Source organism: Felis catus, chromosome B1, assembly GCF_018350175.1.
Source record: "Felis catus isolate Fca126 chromosome B1, F.catus_Fca126_mat1.0, whole genome shotgun sequence".
NCBI lineage: Eukaryota > Metazoa > Chordata > Mammalia > Carnivora > Felidae > Felis > Felis catus.
The window spans coordinates 85665253-85692659 of NC_058371.1; the positions used below are offsets into that span (position 1 = coordinate 85665253).

General features: G+C 34.8%; 1 protein-coding gene across 2 annotated transcripts in view; it reads left to right on the forward strand.

Moving 5' to 3' along the window:
- The window catches only part of CLGN (calmegin), a 51075-nt gene that overhangs the window by 17933 nt on the left and 5735 nt on the right, over window positions 1-27407 (forward strand). For both annotated transcript variants that reach the window (XM_003984987.6, XM_045055843.1), the window contains exons 2-11: window positions 705-857; window positions 3401-3474; window positions 4140-4198; window positions 8646-8787; window positions 12531-12612; window positions 14019-14211; window positions 18277-18466; window positions 24280-24393; window positions 24516-24666; window positions 26955-27170. In XM_003984987.6, the coding sequence (XP_003985036.2) occupies window positions 714-857; window positions 3401-3474; window positions 4140-4198; window positions 8646-8787; window positions 12531-12612; window positions 14019-14211; window positions 18277-18466; window positions 24280-24393; window positions 24516-24666; window positions 26955-27170 (1365 nt within the window). In that variant the 5' untranslated portion in view covers window positions 705-713. The remainder of the gene's footprint in view (window positions 1-704; window positions 858-3400; window positions 3475-4139; window positions 4199-8645; window positions 8788-12530; window positions 12613-14018; window positions 14212-18276; window positions 18467-24279; window positions 24394-24515; window positions 24667-26954; window positions 27171-27407) is intronic.

Below are 27407 nucleotides of genomic sequence, written 5' to 3' on the forward strand. Positions count from 1 at the left end.
TTATTTGTCTTTAGCTGTGATTTGATTCAGCAAAAGACTTACGTGAAATTATGATAAAAAATTTTTTCTTTAGGTTTTTGGTGTTTATAGGTAAACATACTTTGGTTTTATAATTATGAAACTTCAGTTGTATGTTTATATATACTTAAGCAAGATTGTAATAAATTTGAGAACCATGATTTTTTTTAATGTTTACTTGTTTATTTTGAGAGAGAGAGAGAGAGAGAGAGAGAGAGAGAGGGAGACAGAGTGTGAGGGAGCAGGGGAGGGGCAGAGAGAGAATTCCAAGCAGGCTCCATGCTGTCAGCACAGAGCCCAATGGATCTCACGAACCTTGAGATCATGATGGGAGCCAAAATCAAGAATCAGATGCTTAATCCGCTGAGCCAGCCATGTGCCAACCCCAACCTTTTCTTTCTTTTAAAGGAGTCCACATAATATTTGAGTTTGGCAATCACTGTTGCTTATCGCTTTAGGTTTTGTGCTCTTGGTTCTTTGTTTTTAGAGGCAGGTGTGTAGCTGTAGAATCTGTGTCCTGTAGGAGTTGAAGTTTGTATTTTATTTATTCAAAGTATAATTTAAATACCTTCATTAATGAAGCTCTCCTAGAACAAAAGAGGTATTAAAGAGAAACTATTTCTTTGTAAGTGTACTTCCATATTTTTCACAACTTTTCTTTTCACCGATAACTCTTAATTTCACAGGTAATCAGTATGCATTTCCAAAGCTTTTGGCTATATTTGGGTGTTCTGTTCATCTCAATTAATGCAGAATTTATGGATGATGGTGGTGAGATGGAAGATTTTGATGAAAATTCAGAAGAAATTGATGTTAATGAAGGTGAACTCTCCTCAGAGGTAAGGTTACTGCAAAATGAGTTGTAAATTATTCCTTCACAGAATATAGAGGAGAGTGACCTCTAAGATTCATTTCAGTTTTAATAGTAGTCATTTTCTAAATAAATAGAAAAACACTGCTTTTTTTCTAACTATTTCTTGCCATGTTTTAGAATGCTCATGTATTACAGAAATTTGTGCATTGCACCTAGCACAGTTTTATTACTAAGTAAATATGCAGAAGATTTTTATTATCAAAATAGGTATTTGTCACTGACTAAAGAGCGCTAAGCACTTCTATCTAAAAGAAAGGTTTTCAGTCTTATTTTGGACACTGCTGGCCCTCTTCAGATAAAAGATAAGGTAGTGTAATTTGCAGTTCTAGAGATAAAATAAGTCGTTTTTCTTATTTCTCTGAGGAAAGGAAATGCTAAATAGGAGGATGAATTAGAAAGGGAGGTGATAATGAGGTAGACATTTAATAAGGCTCACCTGCGTTTCTGGCTCATCATTGTTAAGATATGTTTTGAGGTGGTGACTAACAGAAGTCTGAAAAACCTTGCAGAGATTTTTGTACATCTTGTCAATCCAGAAGAACTTTTACATTGAGGAATATTCATAGATAATATTGGGACGATCAGGAAATTTTTCAGAAATATTTTTGATGGTAAGAATGCATCAATTGTATTGTGTCAGCAACTGCTTAAATATATTATTGTTATAGACTTCACCTCACTTATTTTAGAATTTTTTATTTGCAAATGAAAGTGTTGTTTAGCTGTTTAAGGTGATTATTCTTTCTCTTTTAAACTCCATGAGTACATTTCTTTTAAAACTTAGTTCTGCGATCTACAGAAAGTTAAGTAATCAAAGTGCTGATGATTAATTGAGATACAGCTACTACAACAGTCTTTGGAAGTTAAAAGTTGAAATGAATTGAGAGATACCTGCCATTTTCACTGTATTAGGTGATAGTTGAAAAAAAATGGTTGGAAAAGGGAAAGAACAATTTCTGATGCTTCTAATTTTATAGTATTATAAGCATGTAGTAAAAGTAATCTAGACACAGTAAAATGTAAATAAAGGGCAATATAAACTTCTGGTGATTTAAAGAGTGATCTAATAGAAGCCTCGTGGTACCATTGTCCATTTTGCCAGTCCATAAAAATATAGAGAACAGTAAAGTTGTAATTCAGTAAACTTCATGAAAAATTGGCAATTTCAGGGGCACCTGGGTGGCTCAGTCCATTGGGCATTCAACTTCAGCTCAGGTCATGATCTCACGTCTGTGAGTTCAAGCCCCGTGTCAGGAGCTGTGCTGACATCTTGGAGCCTGGAGCCTGCTTCGGATTCTGTGTCTCCCTCTCTCTCTGCTCCTACCCCGCTTGCACTCTTTCTCTCTCTCAAAAATAAATAAACATTAAAAAAAATAAAGAAAGAAAAATTGGCAATTTTGATAGCAGAATCTTGACCCTGTCAGTAATTATGTGGAATTGTGTTTGATTATTAATATCCACCCCCCTTAAATAGACAGGAAAAGTACTCTCAGGTTAGGGTAGAGACAGTGAATAGAGAAAGTACTTCTGAATTCTTTTACCTAAAGGCTGAAAAAAGAAATCTCGTAATCATATACATAAAATTACAGAGCTTGATTCAGAAACGACCCAGATTGGTCTATTACTTTAGGCAAAATTTTATTTGTTCATCAATTCAAATTACGTTTTGATAATTTGTCAATAAATTATTTCTAATCTTTTAAATTGTTTTGCTGATATGTTCTATACAGCATAATGGTTACGTGTATAAGCTTTGGAGCCAAACAGCCTTAGTTCATATCATGTCCCCAAACTATCTAACTGTGCCACAGTGGGCAAGTTACTTGGCCTCTCTCGCGCAGTTTCATCATATGTAAAATGGGTGCAATAATAGTATTTTGCTCACAGAAGTATTATGAGGATTAAAAGAGCCACCATATAACCACCACCAGTATCACTGTCATCATCATACCAGCTAACACTACAGAACACTTGAAACCATTCTTTGCAGATAATTGCTTTACAGTGCTTTCTGTATTGAATCTTTCTCTTCTCTGGCTTCCTAATCTCTCAAAATGGTATCTTTATCCTCTATCATGTAACAGTGAAATTTAAGAGTTGATATTAAATTTGTCTACATGCTTACTAAGTTTTTCATCTTATATACGTTACACCATGCTCTGTCCTCTGTCTTTAATGATTTATATTCCCAAATGTTGTCACCTGTTAGAATCCTTTCAAGGCCATGCCAGCTGTGTCATGAGGCTTTCCTAGTAGAGCTTTTTCCCATCCTTCCTGTGTTGGAAGGACTCAGTGTATTCTTTATTTGCATTTACAGTATTTTTCTCATCATTGTATCTTTTATATTCTCTTGTACCTTATCACACTAGGATACAAAGTTTTGAGGTCATGTCACCTTTTATCTGTTTTACCTATATGTGCATTGCATATTAGGTTCTTAACTAGTGAGGTTATTTAAAGTATTTGTGAAGATGAATAACTTTAGATTTTAAAAAATCTATTTTCTAGATTAAATATAAGACACCTCAACCTATAGGAGAAGTGTATTTTACAGAAACTTTTGATAGTGGAAGGTTGGCTGGGTGAGTATTCATTCAAGAGAATGTTTTCTTTGATTTAATTAGCATTTTTAAAGTTATTGGCCTATGAATATTGCCTCTACTACAGAACTATAAAAAATTTTTAAGTATTCTATTTGGCACTGTAAACCAGTACCATTTTTGTTATTGATAGAAATGTTTAACTTGGAGAGTTATTCATTTATACAAAGAAAATATGCAAATGAATTACAAATATAAAGGAAAAAAATTATGCCATTTCTTCATTCCTAAGGACTGATATTAATGATCTAACTTCAGATGACAAATTCAAATTATTGTCCCATCCTAAATATTGCTAAAAAAGTAAATGCCACTATTTATTGATTTTTATATGCCAGACACTGTCCCAAGTAGGTAGGTCAGTACTATATTTATCTCCATAGCTTTATCGCCTTACAGGTGAGGAAACTGAGGCTTAGTTTATCTGATGTGTGATCATACAGCTAGTAAATTGTGGATTCCAAATGTGTTTGGACTCTAGCCTTGTGAGATTATGTATGGGCATCCTTATTTAGCCTCTAAGCATTTAGTTTTTAATGAGAAGTGACTATTGGGTAATCTTTTGTTGTGTTTCTAGTATATGTTGTGTCTATAAATTGCTGGCTTTACTTTTAATGATACGTATTTGCTTTCATCTTTATTTATAGGTGGGTCTTATCAAAAGCTAAGAAAGATGATACAGATGAGGAGATTTCCATATATGATGGTAAAATATTTATTTAAATATTCAATATAACCAGTATGATCCAGAGTTCACTACCTTTTAAAATTATATTTCTATTATATATATAATATATATATAATATATGAGGTCTGGGGCTCCGTCATGCTTCCACAATAGAATGTTCATCCTTATATCTCCTTTCTGATATTTCTGGAGGTCTCTGGGTGACCCATACTTAAGCCACCATCTGGTTTCCTGACTTGAAAGTGTTGAATTTTTACTCCAGTGCAGTTAGTCACTGCATTTCCTGCAGCAGTATTTCCCAGGCTACTGCTGTTCTGTGGTGGTTCAACTCCAGCATGGGCACACCTAGATCAGGTTGTAAGTCAGGGCAAGATCCTCTTAGCAAGTGTGAAACAGGGTAATTAATGAGAGCTACTAGTTACGTGGCTACTCCTGGAGCCCATATCTCCAGGCCTTAATGTCTACTTTCATTGGTTCTCTGATAGGATTATCTTCAAGCTTAGCCATAGAAAAAAAAATGTCCTATATGCAGGGGTCATCTTTTCTTCCCTAATAGGACGACAAAAGAACTTCTTTTTCCTTTTAGTCTAAAATCAGCCTCTTCCTTGGTTGTATGCTAAAGCAAGATCAGCCTCTTCTCATAGTGACTGGTAGTGGGAGTTCTCTTTCTCTCAGAGGACCTCATACCCATAAGGGTATGACCTCACACTCAGACTCCAACAGGCAGATACATGAGAACAGTAACAAAACAGATAATAGCTTGTGTTGGATGTCAGCTATCTAATTCCTTTTCATAGTTTGTTTTAATGTGAGATGAAAATCATGCCTGCATGTCTTTCTTTGCAGTGTTCTCCATCCTCAGAACTCCTCTGGGTTTTTTTGTGTTTATATTCTCCAAAAAGAACTCTGCCATATGCACAGATCAAGCAGTATTGCATTCAGCCCAAATCCATTTAGAGAAAAGAATAATTTCACCCAAAGAAGCAGGAAGTCTGCAGATGTGTAACATGACCTAAAATATGCCCGCAGAGATACACATTATCAAACAGAATGTTTGGCTTAAAACACCTAGGTTTAGGGGCACCTGGCTGGCTCAGTCAGTAGAGCATGCAACTCTTGATCTCAGAGCTGTATGTTTGAGCCCCATGTTGAGTGTAGAGATTACTTAAAAAAAAAAATCTTAAAAAAAAAACTATGTTTAGACTACTTTACAGTTTTTTCAAGAACTTTGGGTAGATAATTGTTTCACATTTGTATTTTAGTTTCCTAAAATTAAGATATACTCTATCTTACAAGTGAATTTAAATCTCTGTTTCTTGATGGACAAAAGTGTCTTTTAACATTTAAATGAGTCTTTTCTTTAGCTTAAAATTAAAATCAAACAAGGAAGCAAAAAAACAAACAAACAAAAAAACCAAGCTTCTTAGCACTGAAGTTTGGTCTGTAGTCTCTTAAACATAAATCTCCATGAAAATAATTTTCTCACATATTAGATTTAGTATAGTTTTTGAATGATTTTTACCAGTGTCTTGAAAGCAACTTTGAAAAATATGGAATCAAAGTTCTAGATGCTAAAAATGGTGTTTTGGATATTGATAGTAGCAGTGTTGTTTATCAATTGGTTAGTGGAGGGGCACCTGGGTGGCTCAGTCAGTTAAGCATCTGACTTCAGCTCAGGTCATGATCTCACAGTCCATGGATTCAAGCCCTGCATTGGACTCTGTGCTGACACTCGGAGCCTGGGACCTGTTTCAGATTCTGTGTCTCCCTTTCTCTCTCTGCCCCTTCCCTGCTCGTGCTCTGTCTCTCTCTCTCAAAAATAAATAAACATTAAAAAAAAGTGGTAGTTGAGGTTGATATTATGTTCTTTTGCAAGAGAATTTATTATTCACAATAGTTAATGACAGCTTCTGTCAAGTGCCACTTGAATAAAGCTCATTCTGAGCTTTTCAGGAGTAAGCAGATCTGTGAAACATGTGCTGGGATGTAGAGTTTGCATTTGGAGTAGACCTATTTACATTTTTAGATTAAGTTATTAATAAAAGTACAAATGTTTAATAAATACCAGTTCTTTAAGTGACCAACTTTCAGGATATAAAAGCTGTGAATTCCTTTTTAAAGAAAAATGTTTGTTTATTTATTTTGAGAGAGACAGAGAAGGTGCACTCCCCTACATGAACTGGGAGGGACAAAGAGAATCCCAAGCAGGAACCAAACTACGGTATCATGACCTGAGCCAAAATCAAGAATCTGACACTTAACCAACTGAGCCACCCAGACGCCCCTTAAACTGTGTGAATTCTTTTTTAAAATTTTATTTATATCAGAATATATATTCACTGGTATTGTTTAGAATTTGGCTAAGTGATAAATTAATAGAAAGTTATTATTTATTTGGAATTGGAAAAACCTCTTGTCATTGGGCAATAATTACCCAGTCACAAGTTTTCTAAAATCAAAGCACTAGATGGTACCTTTTTTTTTTCATGGCTGATAAATATATGTGCATAATTGCAAAAAAAAAAGACAAGATAGTTTAAAAAATTCTTTGCTATAAATATCCTGAAAATCCTAAAGATGAAGTTGTTATTCCTTAAAAGAAGACCTTTGATTTTGGTCAAACCACAGGTTAGTAGTGATAATACAATTTATCATCAATGTGAGAGAATAAATATCAAATGAATTCATCTTTTTTAGAAAGGTATAGTGTAACCAAATGAGGGAGAGACAAGGAAAAGAAACCTATGAACTTTTAAAAATGGATTTTATAAAACTCAATAAATTCTGCACAGTGATAGACAGACCAAAAATTATTTCTCTCTGATTCATGATTGTTCAGGTTCCTGCACTATTGTTTTGTTTTGTTTTTTGTTTTAGAAAAGAAAACAAGTGATATAAAGAGCATTTATGATTCATAAGTGCCTGTTAATAAATATTCCAAGTTGGTATAATGCTGAAAAATAGCTAGTTTTTGCTAAATTGAGTTTCATTGGGAATTGACAGTACCTATAATTTTCAAAGCTAGAACATTTTATACAAATTAATAGAAGTTGGTTATTTTCTATTCTAAAGAGAAAAAAGGAGAAAAATCCAACATGCAACTTTTGGGCTACCGGCAACCCATGGAACTTTACAACGTTTGTAGCCCCGAATGTAATTCCAGGAGCTGTCTGATCTTAAACATGGAAAATCCCAGCCCAGAGAGGAGCGAATGCAACTTTGCCATTATTATAGCTTAGTGCTTATCCAGTGCTTGCTACTTTCTTGGCCAAAAGTTCTGAGAGCTAATTGGCCTAGCCTGAGAACAGTGACCTTAATTTGTGTTTATTGGGCATACAGTTTTCAAGATAAAATTTAAATCCCCACAGTACCTTTTGCAAAGTAAAGAAAGCAGCTGATGAGTATCATATATTGCAAAACAGACCGACGCAAACTGCTTATTTTGTGTTAAGGATACTCTTTATCTCCTATGTAATTTTAAAATATATCATTTTAGGGGTGCCTGGGTGGCTCAAATCGGTTAAACGTCTGTCCAGCTCTTGGTTTTGGCTCAGATCATGATCTCATAGTTCATGGGTTCTAGCCCTGTGTCAGGCTCTGTGCTGACAGTGCAGAGCCTGCTTAGGATTCTTTCTCTCTCTCTGTCGCTGCTCCTGCCCCTCTCGTGCTGTCTCTGTCTCTCTCAAAATAAATAAACTTAAAAAAATAAAAATAAAATTTATCATTTAAAAAATACAGCATTGGGGCGCCTGGGTGGCGCAGTCGGTTAAGCGTCCGACTTCAGCCAGGTCACATCTCGCAGTCAGTGAGTTCGAGCCCCGCATCAGGCTCTGGGCTGATGGCTCAGAGCCTGGAGCCTGTTTCCGATTCTGTGTCTCCCTCTCTCTCTGCCCCTCCCCCGTTCATGCTCTGTCTCTCTCTGTCCCAAAAATAAATAAAAACGTAAAAAAAAAAAAAATTATAAAAAAAATACAGCATTGATGGGGTGCCTAGGTGGCTCCGTCAGTTAAGCGTCCGACTTCGGCTCAGGTCATGATCTCACAATCTGTGATTCTAGCCCTCTGACAGCTCAGAGCCTGGAGCCTGCTTCAGATCCTGTGTCTCCCTCTCTCTCTCTGCCCGTCCCCTGTTCACGCTCTGTCTCTGTCTCAAGAATAAATAAACATTAAAAAAAATACAGCATTGCTAGATCATGCTACAAACCACATTTTGTAATTTCATTGATTAAAAAGTCAGAGAAATACAATCTAATTTTAGCTAAGAAAATGAAATTATTCTCTACTAAGATAAAAAAAAAGAGTGGGCATGCATACAATTGCAGATATTATTTCCTGTTTTTCAAATTTTGTTCTATTTTTTGCAAATCAGCCTTCATAAAAAAATCTTACTAGTCACCACTGCTGATAAATAATTCATAAGTCATTGTTTTTGGTTTTCGTTTAATTTGCTTTGCTTTATATTTTAGGAAGATGGGAAATAGAAGAATTGAAAGAAAACCGAATACCTGGTGACAGAGGGCTGGTGTTGAAATCTCGAGCAAAGCATCATGCGATATCTGCAACATTAGCAAAACCCTTCATTTTTGCTGATAAACCTTTGATTGTTCAGTAAGTTTTATTATGTTTTACAGTACTTTCTCTGAAATGTATGTTTTGTATAATTTGGCTTCTGAATATAGCTATGAAGGGTATAAAATGGGTATAAAAGTCCAGATTTCCTTTTCAGTTTCACTTACTTAAATACAGAAGGCATAAATACGCATAGGTTTTGAGTAAAAGGAAGGTTAATTTAAAAGTTTTATAATATGTACTGTAATATAAAAAATTCTGCCACCGTAGACTGTATAATACATACTAAAATAACCATTTTTATTTTAGCTCTTTTCTTAAAATTACTTACTGTTAAGATATTAATCTCAGTATATTCAGAATAGAACCATAAATATTGCTGCTAAACCAGTGATAAGATTCAAAGGAAACAAATTTATTTTAAAAAAGATACACATATATGGATCAGTGTCTTCTAAGCATCGACCCCTCTTAAGCATTTTTTAATGGTTATTTTTATTTTTGAGAGAGAACAGAGCTATGAATGGGGGAAGGACAGAGAGAGAGGGGGACACAGAATCCAAAGCAGGCTCCAGGCTCTGAGCTGTCAGCACAGAGCCTGATGCGGGGCTCGAACTCACAAACTGAGATCGTGACCTGAGCTGAAGTCAGACACTCAACCGACTGAGCCACCCAGGTGCCCCAGCATAGACCCCTTTTAAAGGGCACATGTTTTCACAATCCTTCACTCCCCCATAGTGTAACATAAACTAATTTTATTATGATGTTGCTTACATGTACACTGTCAGGTATAAATTCCTCAAGTTTCACCTATATAAAACTGATACAAAACAAAATCCACTTATACGAATACAATTACAAAGTCAAAAAATTCAAATTAAAAGCAAAGAAAAGGAAATGTATAAATGTTATTTTCTACCTTATGTTAGAAGATTTGGCTACCCAAAGTTAATTACAACACAAAGAAGTATCATTAACTATGAAGTTTATCACTCTAGAACCCCTTCAGTATTTTTGTTAACATGTTTAACATGTTCTCCACATAGTATAAAATGCCATTCTGCGTTTTAGAAAATTTTTAAAACATGGCATTTGGCATCATTGGCTTAATTTTTCACTTGTGTTGTCTTGACTTAGCTGCATTGTCATGTCAATAAATTTAAATTTTTGAATAATGTCAAAGAGCATATGATTATTATTTTAACAAATTAAAAATATTTTTACAGTTACTTATTGGAACTAATATTTGAGCTTGATATTATTTATCATTATTCAGGGTTTGGTTTTTCTTTTTTCTTAAAGTTTGAAAGTAATCTTATTCTGTTGAAACTTAGGTGAATATAATATCACTTTCTATTTTGACCCTTTGTGGCTTAAATGAAAAGATCAAGGGAAATAATATAGAATTTAATATTTTCAGAGTAAAATGAATCAAATATAGTATTTTCAGAAAGTATAAATCACCACTAGGCAAGTAAGCAAAAGTAGAAGCAAAGATTAGGTAATAAGTCTAGAAGAAATATTAAAGTAATTGTGAAATTATATCCTCAAAAAGGAAGAAGGGGGCCAAGAATTGAATAGCAGTCTTTGATATGCTTACAAACAATTTGGAGAAGGAGAGTGAATGTCTTCTCTTAATACTGATGAAATGGGACAAATAAAGAAATTTTATATTAACTACTATAAATACTGTGGATTTATAATATAACTTTGCTCAAAACCTGCTTTTCCCAAATTGTGTACAATTTGTGTAATATGTGTTATGTGGTCATATAAGTTTTAGAAACTAAGAATATCCTAACTTTCGACATAAGGAAGCATATTTGCTTGCCCGTTAAAGGTTTTGAGAACTTCTACATGTAAAAACCTTTTTCTAACTTTAATACTTTGTTTTCCAGACATACTTGACTACAGAATTCTTTCCCCCTAATGATAATTACTGTTTCATAAGACGGTATGGGAAATGATACTCTAAAAGAGAAGCAGGTTGCCATATACTCTAATATATCCTCATTTTTCCTGTGATTAAAGAATAACAGCTGTCAAGCTATATGATACACATTTCACTCATCTCTAATCCATTGTGAATTATTTATAATCTGCACAAGTTAATGATTTGAAAACTCTGAAAGTTTGCAGTGTAAGAAATAGATGTAACAATTGGGTCTAGACATAATACAACAACAAAACTATATTATATTTATAGAGACACTTTACAGAATTGTTTTTTCAATTCTTCTCACAGAACCCTTCGTCCTTAGATCACCTATAATAAAAGTATCTTTTTATTTTACCTAAAATAGTTAATATTTACCTTTCATTCACACCATGGACCATTTCTTTTACTTTACAATCTTTAAAAACATGTTCCATGAGAAAAAAAAAATCTCTTTTTCAGCTACTGCTTAAAATAAATATAAGGACAAGGTTTGAGGAAAACAGATTGTCCTTTATTTAAAAAATGAAAAAGAACAAAACAGACCCTTTCTTCTGGTCATAACAGAAGCTAACATTTTGGACATCTGGCCTTTGCTGTACATGGTATTATTTAATCATCACTGTCCTTTGAGGTCTGTGAGCTTGAATAACTTGCCTTTCCTAGGTGTCACTAGAGTAAGTGGCAGAATCGGGAATAAATCTCAGGTCTTTCTGGCTCCAAATTACATGCTTGTAACCACTGTTGTAGACTTCTTGAGAAACAAAGTAGAGTGGAAATTAGCGGGGAAAGATCACCATAATCTGGCAACTCAGAGTCACTTAAAGTTTTACTATATTTCCTTTGTTCTTTTCGGTGCAAAATACATACACTAATTGGGTTCAAACTGTCAAAGTTTCATATGCTTTTTTTTTTTTTTAACTTTTGTGTCACTAAAGTTTTTTTTAGAAACATATGAAACTACAGTCCTTTCTTAAAATTATCACTGGTTTCTGTTACTTCTCTAGTTCTCATTTCTTTTTCTCTTAATTCATCAAGCCAAATCACAACCATGTTGGTTTTTACTGTTTTTCACTGTGAGGGCCATTTCATTGATCATTTCACATGTAATTCATTACTTTACCAAAAATCTCTCCTAAATACTGCTCGATATGCCTACCTCTTTGCCTAAGAAAGATTATTTTCTTTAAAGAAACAAAATAACAAAAAACTCTTGCTGGAAATGACACGGTGTTGCAAATCCATGAAAAGGCTCTCATGTCGGTTCATTCTTCCAGTTGTTTTTCTGCATTTCCTGGCCATTGAGGTGTGAAGTACTGCAGGTTATTGACTGAGATTATGAAATCTCTTTGCTGGAAGTATTTAATTAAATGATGAGCTATTTAACATGTAGGTGTAGTTGAACTACAATACAAATTAGTGAACTGGGTATCTAAGATCTATCAGCAATTTCTTAGAAATCTATTGCTGTAGCTATCGTCCTCATAGTTTTCGTTTTTTAGTTTATAAAGAAATATGTATAGTGTACACCTTATCTGACTTTGAAGTTTCCTGTTCTAGTTTTAAAGTATCTTATTCTTAATTCAGCAGTTTTGATGGAAAAAATTATGGCAACAAGTTGGCTGACTTTTCTATAGTTGATTATAATCATTCTATTAATATTTTAAGAATGTGCATAGAAAAAGCATGTCTGCTTATTCCCTACACGTTGTGGATATGCTTTATATGAGCTTCTGGTAATGTAAAACATTTATGTTTAAATGAATTGAGAATAATACATTCGGTTTGAAGAGCGATTAGTAATTTTTTATTTATCAGCAGTATGATTCTTTTTCCCTTCATTTAGATATGAAGTAAATTTTCAAGATGGTATTGATTGTGGAGGTGCATACATTAAACTCCTAGCAGACACTGATGGTTTGAATCTGGTATGATATTTTAATGTTTAAGAAAACCGTATTAAAGTTTATAATATTTTTAAGAAGCAATTGATAAAGCTGAAATTTTTATTTTAACTGAAATTGAAAAGAACCTTAAAAATCTTTGTCCAAATGAGTCTGTATAGCTTTCAGAGTGCGCCTTCCAGTTTCATACGCAGCTATGTTACTTGATGGCATCAGTTTTGTAATCTTTAGCAAAATAATAGTTTGCTGTGTCTATAAGTAAAAAAATAACATGGTGCTTATAAATGTCATGGGAAGATCAGCTTAGAGTTATTTTCTTTACAAATTAAGAATCATAAGTTTGTTCAGAGAAGTAAAATAACGGAGCAAAGCAGTAAAACGAAATGGTCAAACCACCAAATATAAAAGGTGGGCCAGTTCAGGAGTTGGCAGTCCCCAAAAATAACAGGTTAAAAATATTTTCATAATGAAGCAAGTGTATTAGAACTGTTTTGAAGGTTGGAGGCGTTTCTTGTAGCATTCTCCTATAGGGGGCTGTATCAGGGCTTCTGCGTATAATGGACATAAGATAAATGAGGCATCAATGAGATATTTGTCAGAATGCATGGCTATGCCGAGGCCGTGAAACATATTAGAGTTAGGTAAAGGGGAAGCTGTTTGTAGTATATGTTGAAGGTTTTGGGTATTGAAAGGTGACTGTCACTCAAAGCTATAATGACATAATGAAATTTTGCCAGGTATTTTTCTAAGCACTTTACCTGATTAACTCAGTAAGTCCTCAGAGAAACCTTTAAGGTAGGTACTATTATTATCTCCATACCTGAGAGGTGATGAAACAGGACTATAGCAAAACTAAGAAATTTGTTCAGGGCCATATACAGCTGGTTAAGTGGCAGTGGTAGCATTTGCATCCCATTATCTGACAACGGATCCCATGCTTTGAACCAATAGGCCATGCCAGATAAAGAGAAATTACTGGTAGTAAGATAGGGAGCATGTCTCTGTGTCTGTTTTTATGTCTGAGTCTCTCTTCACCATGTGCTCAGGAAGGTCATTTTCTGGTATCTTCTTGAAAAATAGTAATGGGTAATCATTAAGGTCATTAGTGTGCTTTTCTCTATGCTTAAATTTTCTGAACAAAATATTAATAGTTCAGATTTAATTTAATAAAGTAATTCAAGTTTATTATGATGTTGCTAGGGTGGTTTCAGCATCTCCTACATCCTCAAGAAGTAGCATGTGCATTTTTAAAAAATCTATTTTTGAAGTAAAACTTTTTCCCACATCCTTTATTGTCACTTGTGTCAAATGATTCTTTGGTGAATTAGCATTCAATAGATCTTCATAACCTCTACCCGGTTGGATAGAATAGAAAAATTCATTAAATACTCTAATTCTGGACTAATCCCTACACTCATCTCTCTTTGAAGGAAAACTTTTATGATAAAACATCCTATACCATTATGTTTGGACCAGATAAATGTGGAGAAGATTATAAACTTCATTTTATCTTCAGACATAAACATCCCAAAACTGGAGTTTTTGAAGAGAAACATGCCAAACCTCCAGATGTAGACCTTAAAAAGTTCTTTACAGACAGGAAGACTCATCTTTATACCCTTGGTATATCCTTTTAATTCATTCATTAATTCAAAAATATTTGCTGACTACCTTTATTTCATGGCAAGGGATTTGGGAGAAATAAACATTGATCCTACCCTTGAGGCGCTTATCTTTTTAGGATAATTATAATGCATATAGTGCAGGTAGAAAGTAAAATGCCATATGAGAGGTGCAGATGAGGTACAGTTAAGAGTTCAAAATCAATATTACTTCCAGTTTGGAGACACAGAGAAAACGTTTTGTTTTTTTATCTTTAATTTTTTTTAATGTTTATTTATTTGAGAAAGAGAGAGAGAGAGAGAGTGCGAGCATGAGTGGGGAAAGGGCAGAGAGAGAAGGAGACACAGAATCTGAAGTAGGCTCCAGGCTCTGAGCTGTCAGCACAGAGCCTGACGTGGGGCTTGAACTCACAGGCTGCGAGATCATGACCTGAGCCGAAGTTGGATGCTCAACCAACTGAGCCACCCAGGCGCCCCCAGAGAAAACTTAGAGATTATATATTAACTAATCTTGAAATGTAGATGGAACCTGGAAGATAGGAGAAGAAAAGGAAATTTGAGGTGATATGACATTAGTGGTAATATAAGAATAGAAAAGATTAAAAAGGAAAAAGTCCTTGATGCCAAGCTAAGAAACTTGGACTTTACAAGTAGTTGAATTATTGTTACTTCCTACCTCATGGTAGTTGTGGCACATATTTAAACTTGGAAAGGGAAAGTATTGAGCAACCATTATATTAACGTACTTAGCTTTACTTTGTAAATAGGAGTTTGCATAGACATTGAGCGGGAGGAACGTTGTAAGGAATTGATTCTCCTCTTCCCAAGTACATACAGTTATGGAGCTTTGATGTGTCGATGATTATTTAAGATCACAGCGTGTCAGAATCTGAAGGACAGCTCTATCCAAGACTAAGATATTTCAGTTCTCTTTCCAAAGACTTCAGTTGCAGAAACATTGAAGTTGTCTGCCAAGGCAATGACCAATTTTATTTTTAATGTCCGCATTTATATCAAAGAGCTTTTTCTAAAGTTGGAAAATAGAACTGGATGTTTTGGGGAACGTAAAGTAAAAGTAATGAGAAGTTATAACTAGAATAGAACAAATAAATTTCATTAGACTTTGTACAAATTTGGGGAAAAGCAACTTGGTATAATATATCAAAGACTGTAAGAGGATTATGTGTTTTGAAACCACAATTCCATTTTAAGGAATTTATCCAAAGAAAATAATCCAAAAGAAAGAAAATGAGCTATGTGTGGAAATAACACTGTAAATTTAAAGCAACCCAAATGTTATAGTAGGAATTTTATATGCAGTACAAAAATGATAACTATGAAAATATTTAGCAACAAGGGAAAATGTTTACAATATTAAAATGTTAAAAGAAAATGAGATATAAAGTGGAAGTAGATTATTGTAGGGGCCACTAAGCAAATTATGCAAGCAAATAGAAAGACCAGGAAAAAAAAAGAACTAATTGTCATTAGTCACCTGATACATACCATGCTCTGTGCTAGGTACTTGGTTTAGAACCATCATGTGAGGTGAACAGTTTCTTTCTATTGTACTTTTTTTTTTTTCAACGTTTTTTATTTATTTTTGGGACAGAGAGAGACAGAGCATGAATGGGGGAGGGGCAGAGAGAGAGGGAGACACAGAATCGGAAACAGGCTCCAGGCTCTGAGCCATCAGCCCAGAGCCTGACGTGGGGCTCAAACTCACGGACCGCGAGATCGTGACCTGGCTGAAGTCGGACGCTTAACCCACTGCGCCACCCAGGCGCCCCTCTTTCTATTGTACTTTAACTTAGGTTAAGTAACTGGCTCTAGGAAATAAAAGTAATTGGTAGATCTAGAATTGAAATTCAAGTCTGACTCTTAAACACTTGCTTTCTTACTACTATACACAAAAACTTTGTAGTACTAGGATTATTGAATGACTTTAAAAATTTTTCCTGTAGGGGTGCCTGGGTGACTCAGTTGGTTGGGTGACTGCCTTTGGCTCAGGTCATGATCTCGCAGTTTGTGAGTTTGAGCCCCATGTCAGCTCTATGCTGACAGCTCAGAGCCTGGAGCCTACTTCAGATTCTGTGGCTCCCCCTCCCTCTACCCCTCCCCTGATCATGCTCTGAGTCCCTCTGTCTCTCAATAATAAATAAATGTTAAAAAAATCTTTTTTTAATTTTTTCCTGTACTACTAATATATTTTTGTAACATTATTTTATAGTTGTTCTAAGAACTTTACAGAGTACACCTTTAAGGGCATAAAATCCAATGTCTTATTGTAAATTCATTTAAAATATTTTAATACAGTTTTAGACAAAGGTGTCTTTTCACATATTAGGATTTGTCATGTGCTTTTTTGTTTTTTCACGGTAATTTTTAAACATTTCAGTTGCAGAATTTATTCAGAACATTCTTTTCAAGATTTTTCTTGAGAAATGCCTTTTTTGAATTAGGAAGAATCTAGTACTTTTTTACATTTAAGATCTTACTCTTAGCTCTGCTTAAATCTTGACTTTTTCCCTATGTAGTAATATAGTTTTATAATCTCAGCTGCAGTAGAAGAGGAAATATTGGAGAAAAAAGGGAGAAAACACAGAGTGTTGCATTATATGAATTTGTATATAAATTACAGTATTTGATTTTGGTATAAGTAATTTGGCATTGTTTTTACTGAAACCTCTAGAGATTGTTCTTGCTTTAGAACTATTTCTTCAGAACGTGGTAGCCCACTTACTAATTAAGTCAGGACAATCCTGACATTCATTGATAGCTCCTACTTCTTTAGCTTATTGAAAAGCACATGTTAGACATCTATTTTCATCTAACATTCCTTCCAAAGATCTAAAATTTACCCAGTGACCATACCACCCAAGTTTACAGTGGAGAGAGCTTTTATTTTGTCATTACAATGGATAAGGGGTCCTTTATGAAACTTGGCTTGGATAGTTAGTTAATTAGTTTTAGAGATGGGGGAGGAGCAGAAGGAGGAGAGAGTGAATCTCTTTTTTTTTTTTTTTTTTAACTTTTTTTAATGTTTATTTTTGAGAGAGAGACAGAGCATGAGTGGGGATGGGGAAGGGGCAGAGAGAGAGAGAGGGAGACACAGAATCTGAAGCAGGCTCCAGGCTCCGAGCTGTCTGCACAGAGCCCGACATGGGGCTTGAACTCAAGAGCTGTGAGATCATGATCTGAGCCGAAGTCAGATGCTTAACCAAATCAGCCACCCAGGTGCCCCTGGAAAGAGAGAATCTTAAGCAGGCTCCATGCTGGGCTTGATCTCACAACTGTGAGATTATGACCTGATCTGAAATCAAGAGTCAGATGCTTAACCAACTGAGCTATCCAGGTGCCCCTGGCTTGGGTACTTTTAGAGAGCTAACATTCACCTCCAAACAAACATATGTGCAAACTTCAATATTTTCCATCAACCTTAAGATATTTTACACTACAGTGTATGCATCATTGAATTTGAAATAGCATTAACTTGAAAATTTTCTAGGAAATGGTAGTCATGCATCAATGTTAATTTCCTGCTTTGGGTGACTAGATTGAAGTTATATAGGAGAATGTCCTTGTTTGTAGGAAATATACATTAAAACATTCAGGGATGATGTATATGAGGTTAGTAAATTAATTTCAAGTGGTTCATGAAAAAATAAAGTTCTTCATAGTGTACTTGCAAGTTTTGAAGTTTGAGATAGTTTCAAAAAAGTTATTTTAAAATACTGAAGAAGATTGGGTTGACTTCTGTGATAATAAAAAAGTGAAGCTCACTGGTTGTGTGAGTCCCAAACTGAGTTAGCTATTGGATATTCCTTATTTGAGAAGTAATGGAGCATTTTATTAAATTATTACTTAAGACAAATTTTTCCCTTTGGTTTTAGGAAGCACTGTACCTAGTGATCTCAGCATATTTTGATTTAATATTTGATTGTAATTCCTCTATTTCTGGTTAATAAAAAATTCTACTCATGAAATTTAGGGTAGTTTTTTATTTAGAAGATTATTTTTAAAATGTCAGTCATTATAGGTGTTATTTATTTAAATTGGTCTTTAGTGATGAATCCAGATGACACATTTGAAGTATTAATTGATCAAATAGTTGTAAACCAAGGAAGCCTACTAGAAGATGTGGTTCCTCCTATCAATCCTCCCAAAGAAATTGAAGATCCCAGTGACAAAAAGCCTGATGAATGGGATGAAAGAGCAAAAATCCCTGATCTTTCTGCTGTCAAACCAGAAGACTGGTAAGCAAAGAATTCAGTAGCAAAGCATTAGTTGGTATAATTCAGTAATGAGATATTACATATAAGTGAAGTTTACAACCAGTGAAACATATTCCTTTAAACATCAAAATTACTTATTTTGACTATTTGGGGTGAAATAATTTTCTAAAATAGACTTTGTATTTCCTTGCCTTTTAATTATCTTAATTTTCATTTTAATTAATATTTTTTCAACATTTTTTCAATATTTTTTTTTTTTTTTATGTTTCCAATGCTGTGGGTGGGGGGCATTCCATGAATCTAAGACACCGACACTTTAATTTTAATTCCTAGTTTGATCTTTATCATGTATGTGTGTGCACATCTTATATAGTTAGTTTTTTCAGTTAATGATTACTGGTTTTAAAATAGACATATGTTCAGCATCTTCTAAAGCCATATAGGATTCACTCGTACTAAATTCCTTAGCTGAGTATTTGTGTTGTTTTCATTCTATAGGATTATGAGTATTTGCCTTAAAAGAAATGTATTCAGTTCCTGAGTTCCCATAGCTTTGAGTTCAGATGGTGAGAGATGCCTGCTAACTCACTCTAACTCACCGAGTTCCTAAGGGTCAGGAATCTGGGTGTGGCTAGCCTGAGGTCAGAGTTCAGCATTCATCTGAAGGTCTGACTCTGGCTACTGGAGGATCTGCTTTGCTTTTTAACTGGCTAACGTGGCTGTTGTCAAGAAGTTTCAGTGCCTTGCCACTTGGGCCTCTCCTTAGTGTGCTCATGATGTAGCTGATGCCCCCCCTCCCCAGAGGGAGTGACCCCAGAGGGGGAGAGAGCACAGCCACAGGGCTTGTAACATCTTTTTATAACCTAATCTCAGAAGTGACGTGTCATCACTTCAGCTGTATTCTGTTTGTCACAAGACTAACTCTGCCTGGTACATTTAGGAGGGAACTACACAAAGGTGTAAATATTAAGTATGGTTTTACTATTTATTTTTGAGAGAGAGAGAGAGAGAAAGAGTGTGAGCGGGAGAGGGGCAGAGAGAGAGGGAGACACAGAATATAAAGCAGGCTCCAGGTTCTGAGCTGTCAGCACAAGCCCAACACAGGGCTTGAACTCAGAAACCTCAAGATCATGACCTAAGCTGAAGTCAGATGCTTAACTGATTAAGCAACCCAGGTGCCCCACTAAGTATGATTTTTAAAAGTTCTTTTCTTAGTTTACTAAGAGTTTTGTTTTTTTCCATGATTGGGTGTTGGATTTTGTAAAGTACTTTTGTGCATGCATTGAGATGACCATGTGGGTTTTCTCTTTTCTTCTTTTTTAAAAAATTTTAGAGAGAGAAAGTAAGAGGTGGACAGGGTAAGAGAGAATCTTAAGCAGGCTCCATGCTCCGCGTGGAGCCCAACGTAGGGCTCGATCCTGTGATGGTGAGATATGACCTGAACCAAAATCAAGAGTCAGACACTGAACTAACTGAGCCACCCAGGTGCCCCTCTTTTATTTGCTTAGTATGGTGAATTATATTGATTGATTTTCAATACTAGACTAAACTTACAGTCCACTTGGTCAGCAAGTGTTGCCCTTTTTATATTTGCTGGATTCTTAAATTTTTTTTTAAATGTTTATTTATTTTTGAGAGAAAGAGTGCAAGCAGGGGAGGGGCAGAGAGAGAGAGGGAGACACAGAACTTGAAATTGGCTCCAGGCTCTGAGCTGTCAGCACAGAGCCCAACACGGGGCTTGAACTTGGGAACAGTGAGATATTTGTCTTTGATGATTCATGATTTGATTGTCTTACCTAAGAAATCTTTGCCCAAATGAATGCCACAAAGATTTGCTCTTTTTTTCCTAGACAAATAATTTTGACTAAAACTCTGTTCTAAGTTAATTGTATGTAGTGTGAGATCTAAATCAAGATCAATTTTTAAAAATAAGGATGTCTAATTGTGCCAGCACCTCTTATCATCATTAATGTCTATAATGATCTATGCTGATAACTTTTATTTTACTTATAATATGGTAATTTGTGTTTTTTCTTGATGAATCTAGCTACAGGTTTATCGATTTTATTGACCTTTTTGAAGAACTGGCTTTTGTTTTATTTTTTTTCCCTCTATTGACCTTTGTTAAATTTTGTTATTTGTTTCCTTCTTCTTACTTTGGACTTAATTTGCTTCATTTTTTTTTTTTTTTTGGCCTTATTTAGAAAATCTTTTCTGACAGAAGCAGCTGTAAATTTTCTCTAAACACTGCTTTAAGTGTGTTTTACAAATATATGTCACTTACAAGAACATTCAGTTCATACCGTTTTCTAATTTCATTAGTGATTTTTTTCTTTAATCCATGTGTTTTTAAATGTGTTGCTTTGTTGGCAATTATTTATGGATTTTCCAGATACGATTTTCATTTTGACTCCAAATTTTTAATTCTGTGGTCAGAAAATTTACAAATGTCAATTGCATCAGGGTTGTTGAAAGCGTCTACATATTTACTGGTTTTCAGTCTATTCTCTTACTGAGAGAAGAGTTTTAAAATCTTTTGATGGATTGGTATCCCCTTTGAGTTCTGTTAGTTTTGCTTCATGTATTTGAAGATCTGTCACTACTTCTATTCGTAGTACTTCATGACCTCTTGAGGAACTAACCGTTTTTTTTATTATAGAATAATATCCTTCTTTATAAACTCTTGTAATACTCTTGTCTTGATGTCTACTTAGTCTCATACTAAGTCAACAAACACTTCTGGTTTCTTTTAAATCATATTTCCATTGAATAGTATTTTCCTTTGTTTAACCTATATATGCCTTTATTTTTAAAGTCATTTTCTTGTAGGCAACCTATATGTGGTTCGTGTGTTTTAATTGGAGTGTTTTAAATTGTCTACATTTGATGTGATTATTAATATGATTGGATGGAAACATACTTGTTTTCTTGCCACTTGTGTTGTTTGTCCCATATATTCTGTGGTACTTTATAAAATACTTTTCCTGACTTCTTTTAGATTGAGTTATTTTGTTTTATTTTATTTTTAGTCTTGTATTCTTTCTTTCCTGTTGGCATATTGCCTTTTCCTCTGTGGTTTATTGTTTTAGTGGTTGCTCTAGGGTTTACATAACTGACTTCAGTCTACTCTCAACTAATATTATATCACTTTATGTCTAAGTTAATCTTATCAGGGTCTTGTCATTTTCTCCTCCATTCTTTGTGCTATTATCATACATTTATGTCTATCTATTCTATGAAGGCCACACGTATTTATTCTTCACTCAGTATATTTTAGTCAGACAGTTATTAGAGGAAAAGTTGTTTTATTTACCCACATAGTTACCACTTAGGATACTCTTTTTGTGTAGATACACATTTTCATCTGTTACTATTTTTCTTCTGCCTGATAAAAATTCTCTCAATGTATTGTGGTACATGTCTGCTGTCATTGAATCCTCTCAACTTTTAAGTATCTGAAAATTTCTTTATTTTCCTTAATTTTTTAAAATGTTTATTTATTTTTGAGAGAGAAAGACAGAGAGAGAGAGAGAGAGAGAGAGAGCATGAGCAGGGGAGGGACAGAGAGAGAGGGAGACACAGAATCCAAAGCAGGCTCCAGGCTCTGAGCTGTCAGCACAGAGCCCGAAGTAGGGCTTAAGCTCACGAACTGTGAGATTATGACCTGAGCCGAAAGTGGGACTCTTAGCCAACTGAGCCACCCAGGTACCCCTATTTTCCTTCATTTTTGAAAGGTGTTTTCACCATTATAGGTTGATAATTATTTTTAAAGTCATTTCTTGAGTTGTCTTGCGGCTTGTGTTGTTTCCAGTGAGAAGTCAGTTGTTATTCTCATCCTTTTTCTCCTTTACCTAATATGTAATTTTTTTTCTGTTTGGTGTTAAGATTTATTGTTACTAGTTTTCAACAATTAGATAGTGTTGTGCCGTGGTTGTGTGTGTGTGTGTGTGTGTGTGTGTGTGTGTATGTGTATGCTTGCCTTGTTTTCCAGCTTTTTGGAATGTGACTGTATAGTTTTATCAACTTTGGATAATATTTGTCCTCATTTTTTTTTTCAGTATTTTTTCCATTTCACTTTTAGAGCGAGAGAGTGCGGCCAAGTGGGGGAATGGGGCCAAGGGAGAGAGAATCCTAAGCAGGCTCCACACACAGTGCAGGGGGCCCAATGCAGGGCTCAATCCCATGACCCTGGGATCATGACCTGAGCCAAAATCAGGAGTGGGCCACTCAACCAACTGACTGAGCCATCCAGGCACCTCCTAGCCTTTATTTCTGTAAATATTTATATGTGCCTCTCCATCTCTTTTTTTGGGACACCAAGTAAATGTAAGACTACTCTATGTTGTCTCACAGGTCACTGAGTGTCTGTTCACTTTTTTAAGCCAATTTCTCTCTCTCTGCTTCATTTTAGAAAGTGTCGACTCCATTTCTTCAAGCTCTTGTGTGTAAACATCGGGGTTACTACTGACTCAGAAATTTAGTGTTGCTCCTGGATAACCAGAAGTGTTTCCTTGTTAATTCTCTTGTAGATAAAGAGAGATCCTGATTTATCATAAAAATGTCTTTGCATTCAAGCAAGTAGTATCATAGGGAAGTAACTTCTACAAGGAAGAAATAACAGTATGGTTTTTTTAATTAATAAAAAGTCACTATTAATGCATAATTTTCATGAATTCATACTTTCAGAAATGGTAGGAGTACCTCCCTTCATGTGGATTTTCTTCCATTGTTTCATATTTCTTTACCTATAAAGAGTAAGCCTGGGAAGTAAGTTTGCCCTGAAATGAAAGAAACTGCTACTAATAAGCTCTTTCTGATTGGTGATGCATGTTAGAATTTGTTTTATAAACTGATAAAGGAAATGCTCCCTTAAATTTTAAATTCTAGTTACTCTGAGCCCTGAGAGACTCAAAATTGATAGCAGGCAAGTATAAGTCTTTACATATAGAGAGTTGATTATTTGAGTTTATTTTGTTATGTAGATCTGTTTGAAAAATTATACTAGTAGTTTTATTCAGTACTTACTATGATTATGTTTATATACTTGAGAATTTATTTTCTAAGTATAATTTTTAATGAAAATATAAAAGTAATAGAATTAAATATGGAGAGTTTAAAAAAGAATAATATTAGAGTAAGGAAGACCTTTCCTAATATGACATAAAATTTAAGAATCATAAAAGAAAATATTAATAAATTTCAACTACAGAAAATGAATTATTTGAGTGTAACCAAAAAAAACCTATCATAAACTATATCAAAAAATACATGAGAAACAGGAAAAAATATTTTCAATTCAGACAGCTAATTTCACGTTAATTTCTAATATATTCCAGGATATTCATTATAGAATTATTTGTAATAGTAAATTTTTAGAAATACTAAATGTCCCTCAAGAGTAGTTACTCTAAATAAATTATGGTATCACCACAAATTAGAAAACTGTACAACAGTTAAGAATGAAGCAGATATATATTATATAAAACAGGGCTCACAGAGCAGTCTTGGCACATAGTAGGCTTCTAATATGTGTTTGTTGATGAACTGATGAATTTTTAAGTAAACAAAAACATACTCTGTATAGAATGCTATCATTTGTGTAAAAAAAACCCAGTATATACCTATGTGCATGTATGCATGGGGCACAACAGGGAATATATACACAAGAAAGTAACAAGTTAGCAGAAGATTTTGGTGGATGAGAAATGGGGGAGATAGTAGACACAAAGACAGAAGGGTAGGAAATACCTTTTGGTATCTTCTGACTTCTGTAACATATCCATTTTTAAACTTTTTGAATAACTAATACTTGACACAAAATACTGTATTTTCAGGGATGAAAGTGAACCTGCCCAAATAGAAGATTTAAGTGCTGTGAAGCCTGATGGCTGGCTTGATGATGAACCAAAATTTATTCCAGATCCTAATGCTGAGAAACCTGATGACTGGTAAACAAACACTCTTCATCCTCAGCTGTCAATTTCATCCATTTCTTACTTGCTTTTTGTTACTGACTGACTGACAGGAGAGACGTGAGGTTACTATATTTGCTTTGTTCTAATTTCCTAAGGAATGAAGACATGGATGGAGAATGGGAGGCACCTCGTATTTCTAATCCAGCATGTCAAATTGGGTGTGGTGAGTGGACACCTCCCATGATAGATAACCCCAAATACAAAGGAGTGTGGAGACCTCCAATGATAGATAATCCTAACTACCAGGTAATAACCCACTTCTTCCAATTCCATAGTAAAGTTTAAAATGCTGTGATATTTCTATTATATATTTAGTTATTGATAATGCTGTGTTAACTTTTAGAAATTTGATTTGTAATAGTATACTTTAGCTATCTTAAGCCAAAGGAGGGGTGCCTGGGTGGCACTCAGTTGGTTAAGTGTCTGGCTTTTGTTTCAGTTCAGGTCATTATCTCAAGGTTCGTGAGTTCAAGCCCCACATGGGGCTCTGCACTGACAGCACAGAACCTGCTTGGGATTCTCTCTCTCCCTCGCTCTCTGTCCCTCCCCAGTACATGCACAGTCACTCTTTCTCTCTCACTCTCCCACAGAATAAAGAAACTTAAAAAAAAAAAAAAGTAAAAGAAAATAGACTCCAACTAATTTATTTAAAACATTTTTTAATGTTTATTTATGTTTTGAGAAAGAGACAGAATGTGAGCAGGGGAGGGGCAGACAGAGAGGGAGACACAGACTCTGAAGCAGGCTGTAGGCTCTGAGCTGTCAGCACAGAGACAGACATGGGGCTCAAACTCATGAACGGTGAGATCATGACCTGAGCTGAAGTCAGACGCTTAACTGAGTCACCCAGGTGCCCCTAGTTTATTTTAAAAAGTAGAGTACTCTTGGGGCGCCTAGGTGACTCTTGATTTCAGCTGGGGTCCATCTCCCATGGTTTGTGGGATCGAGCCCCATGTGGGGCTCTGTGCTGAGGGCATGGAGACTGCTTAGAACTGCTCTGCCCCTCTCCTGCTCATACTCTCTCTCTCTCAAAATAAATAAACTTTGGGGTGCCTGGGTGGCTCAGTGGGTCAAGCGTCTAACTCTTGATTTCAGCTCAGGTCATGATCTCATGGGTTCATGAGTTTGAGCCCTGCATCAGGCTGTGCACAGACAGTGCAGAGCCTACTTGGGATTCTTTTTCTCTCCCTCTCTCTCTGCCCCTCCCCTACTCGTTCTCTCTCTCTCTCTCACACACAATAAATAAACTTTTAAATAAATAAACAAACAAAAAGAAATGCAGAATCTCAGGTCTCAAACCTACTGAGTCTAAGTCTGCATAAAAAAAAAAAAAGTAAAGTATTCTTGGGGCAGTGGCCAGCTCAGTGCATAGAGCATGTGACTGTTGGGGTCACATAAGTACAAGCCCCACATTGGGCATAGTCTACTTAAAAAAAAAAAAGTAAAATATTCTTTATGTAATTTTCTGGAGGAATAATATTAAGAACTAAACATCAGTCACTTCATACTATATTTTTCTCTGTTAATCGATGATCACTCTGGAACCAAGTTCCAGTTTAGAATTAAATATAAGAAATGAGTTCTGATCAGGAGACCTCACATTGTACATTTTAGTAATTGATGCCTGTGCTTACTTGATGTGCTCCATATTTTCTGGTGTTATTAAACTTTGGCTTTTTTTCAATAATATCAGATGTCTTTTGAGTGTACCTGGATTTTGGGGTCAAATCTCTATGTTATGCATTTAACCCTGTAGTTTTATCTAATTATTCATTGACATTTTCTAACATTTATTATACATAGGCAATTGCATATTCTAATTGTTTCCTGTGAGGTTTTTTTCATAGCATTTATCACAGAATGCTTATTTTGGTAACTTTTTAAATGTCTGTCTCTTTCACTACTTTAAATTTAATAATAGAGGAACCATGTCTCTCTTGATCATCACTCTATCCCTAGTATCTGGCATAGTGCCTGGTGCAGAATAGACATACATGATGGAAGAGTGAGTGAGTCAGTAATCATATTGTTGAATTTTTTTGATTTGGCTGAGTTTAATCATTTAAGATTTAATGGAACTTTTATGTTGAATTTTTTTCTGAGGTGCAGAAAAACATATCCATACCCATCATTGGTATATGTTAAAGGAATGGCTTCATATTTAGCATACAGTAATCTCTCTGATTTGGGCAATTTTAATGACTTCTTGCTTTTAATAACTTTGCTAAAGGTAAAAAATATTGTCTATAATGATATCACTTGTGAAATTTAATTACTCAAGTTTCTTTGTGTGTTGGATTGTCACTTTGCCGTTTTTGGAGTTTAAAGTCAGTTTTATTCATAGGGAATATTGTGTACAGAATGAGAAGTAAAGTTTTTCTTTCCAATGACTTGCTGATGAATTAACATCAGATAAGATTTTCTTTTTTCTCCAAATAGTACTGCTGATTTCATTCAACAGCAACAACTTCTTGAATAGCATTTATAATGACATTATTTTATTTGAAAATGTCTTTAATTATTTTTTCTTCCAGGGAATCTGGAGTCCTCGAAAAATTCCCAACCCAGATTATTTTGAGGATGATCATCCATTTCTTCTGACTTCTTTCCGTGCTCTTGGTTTAGAGCTTTGGTCTATGACCTCTAATATCTACTTTGATAATTTTATTATCTGTTCAGAAAAGGAAATAGCAGATCGCTGGGCTGCAGATGGTTGGGGAGTGAAAATAATGACAGCAAATGCTAATGAGGTACAGTATTTACCATAGAATAATAATACGACTTCGTCCTGGTTATAGGTTATACAAATGGCCCTAAAAGGTAAATAAATATGTAGTCATTAGTAAATGCCAAAGAAATATACTTAAATAATTTTATGTAGATAAAATACTTAGCTTTACTATATTACAACTTCATCATGAACTATATAATGAACTGTATGTGTGTACATTTTTCATTCATTAAATTATGATAGCATAATGTGATTT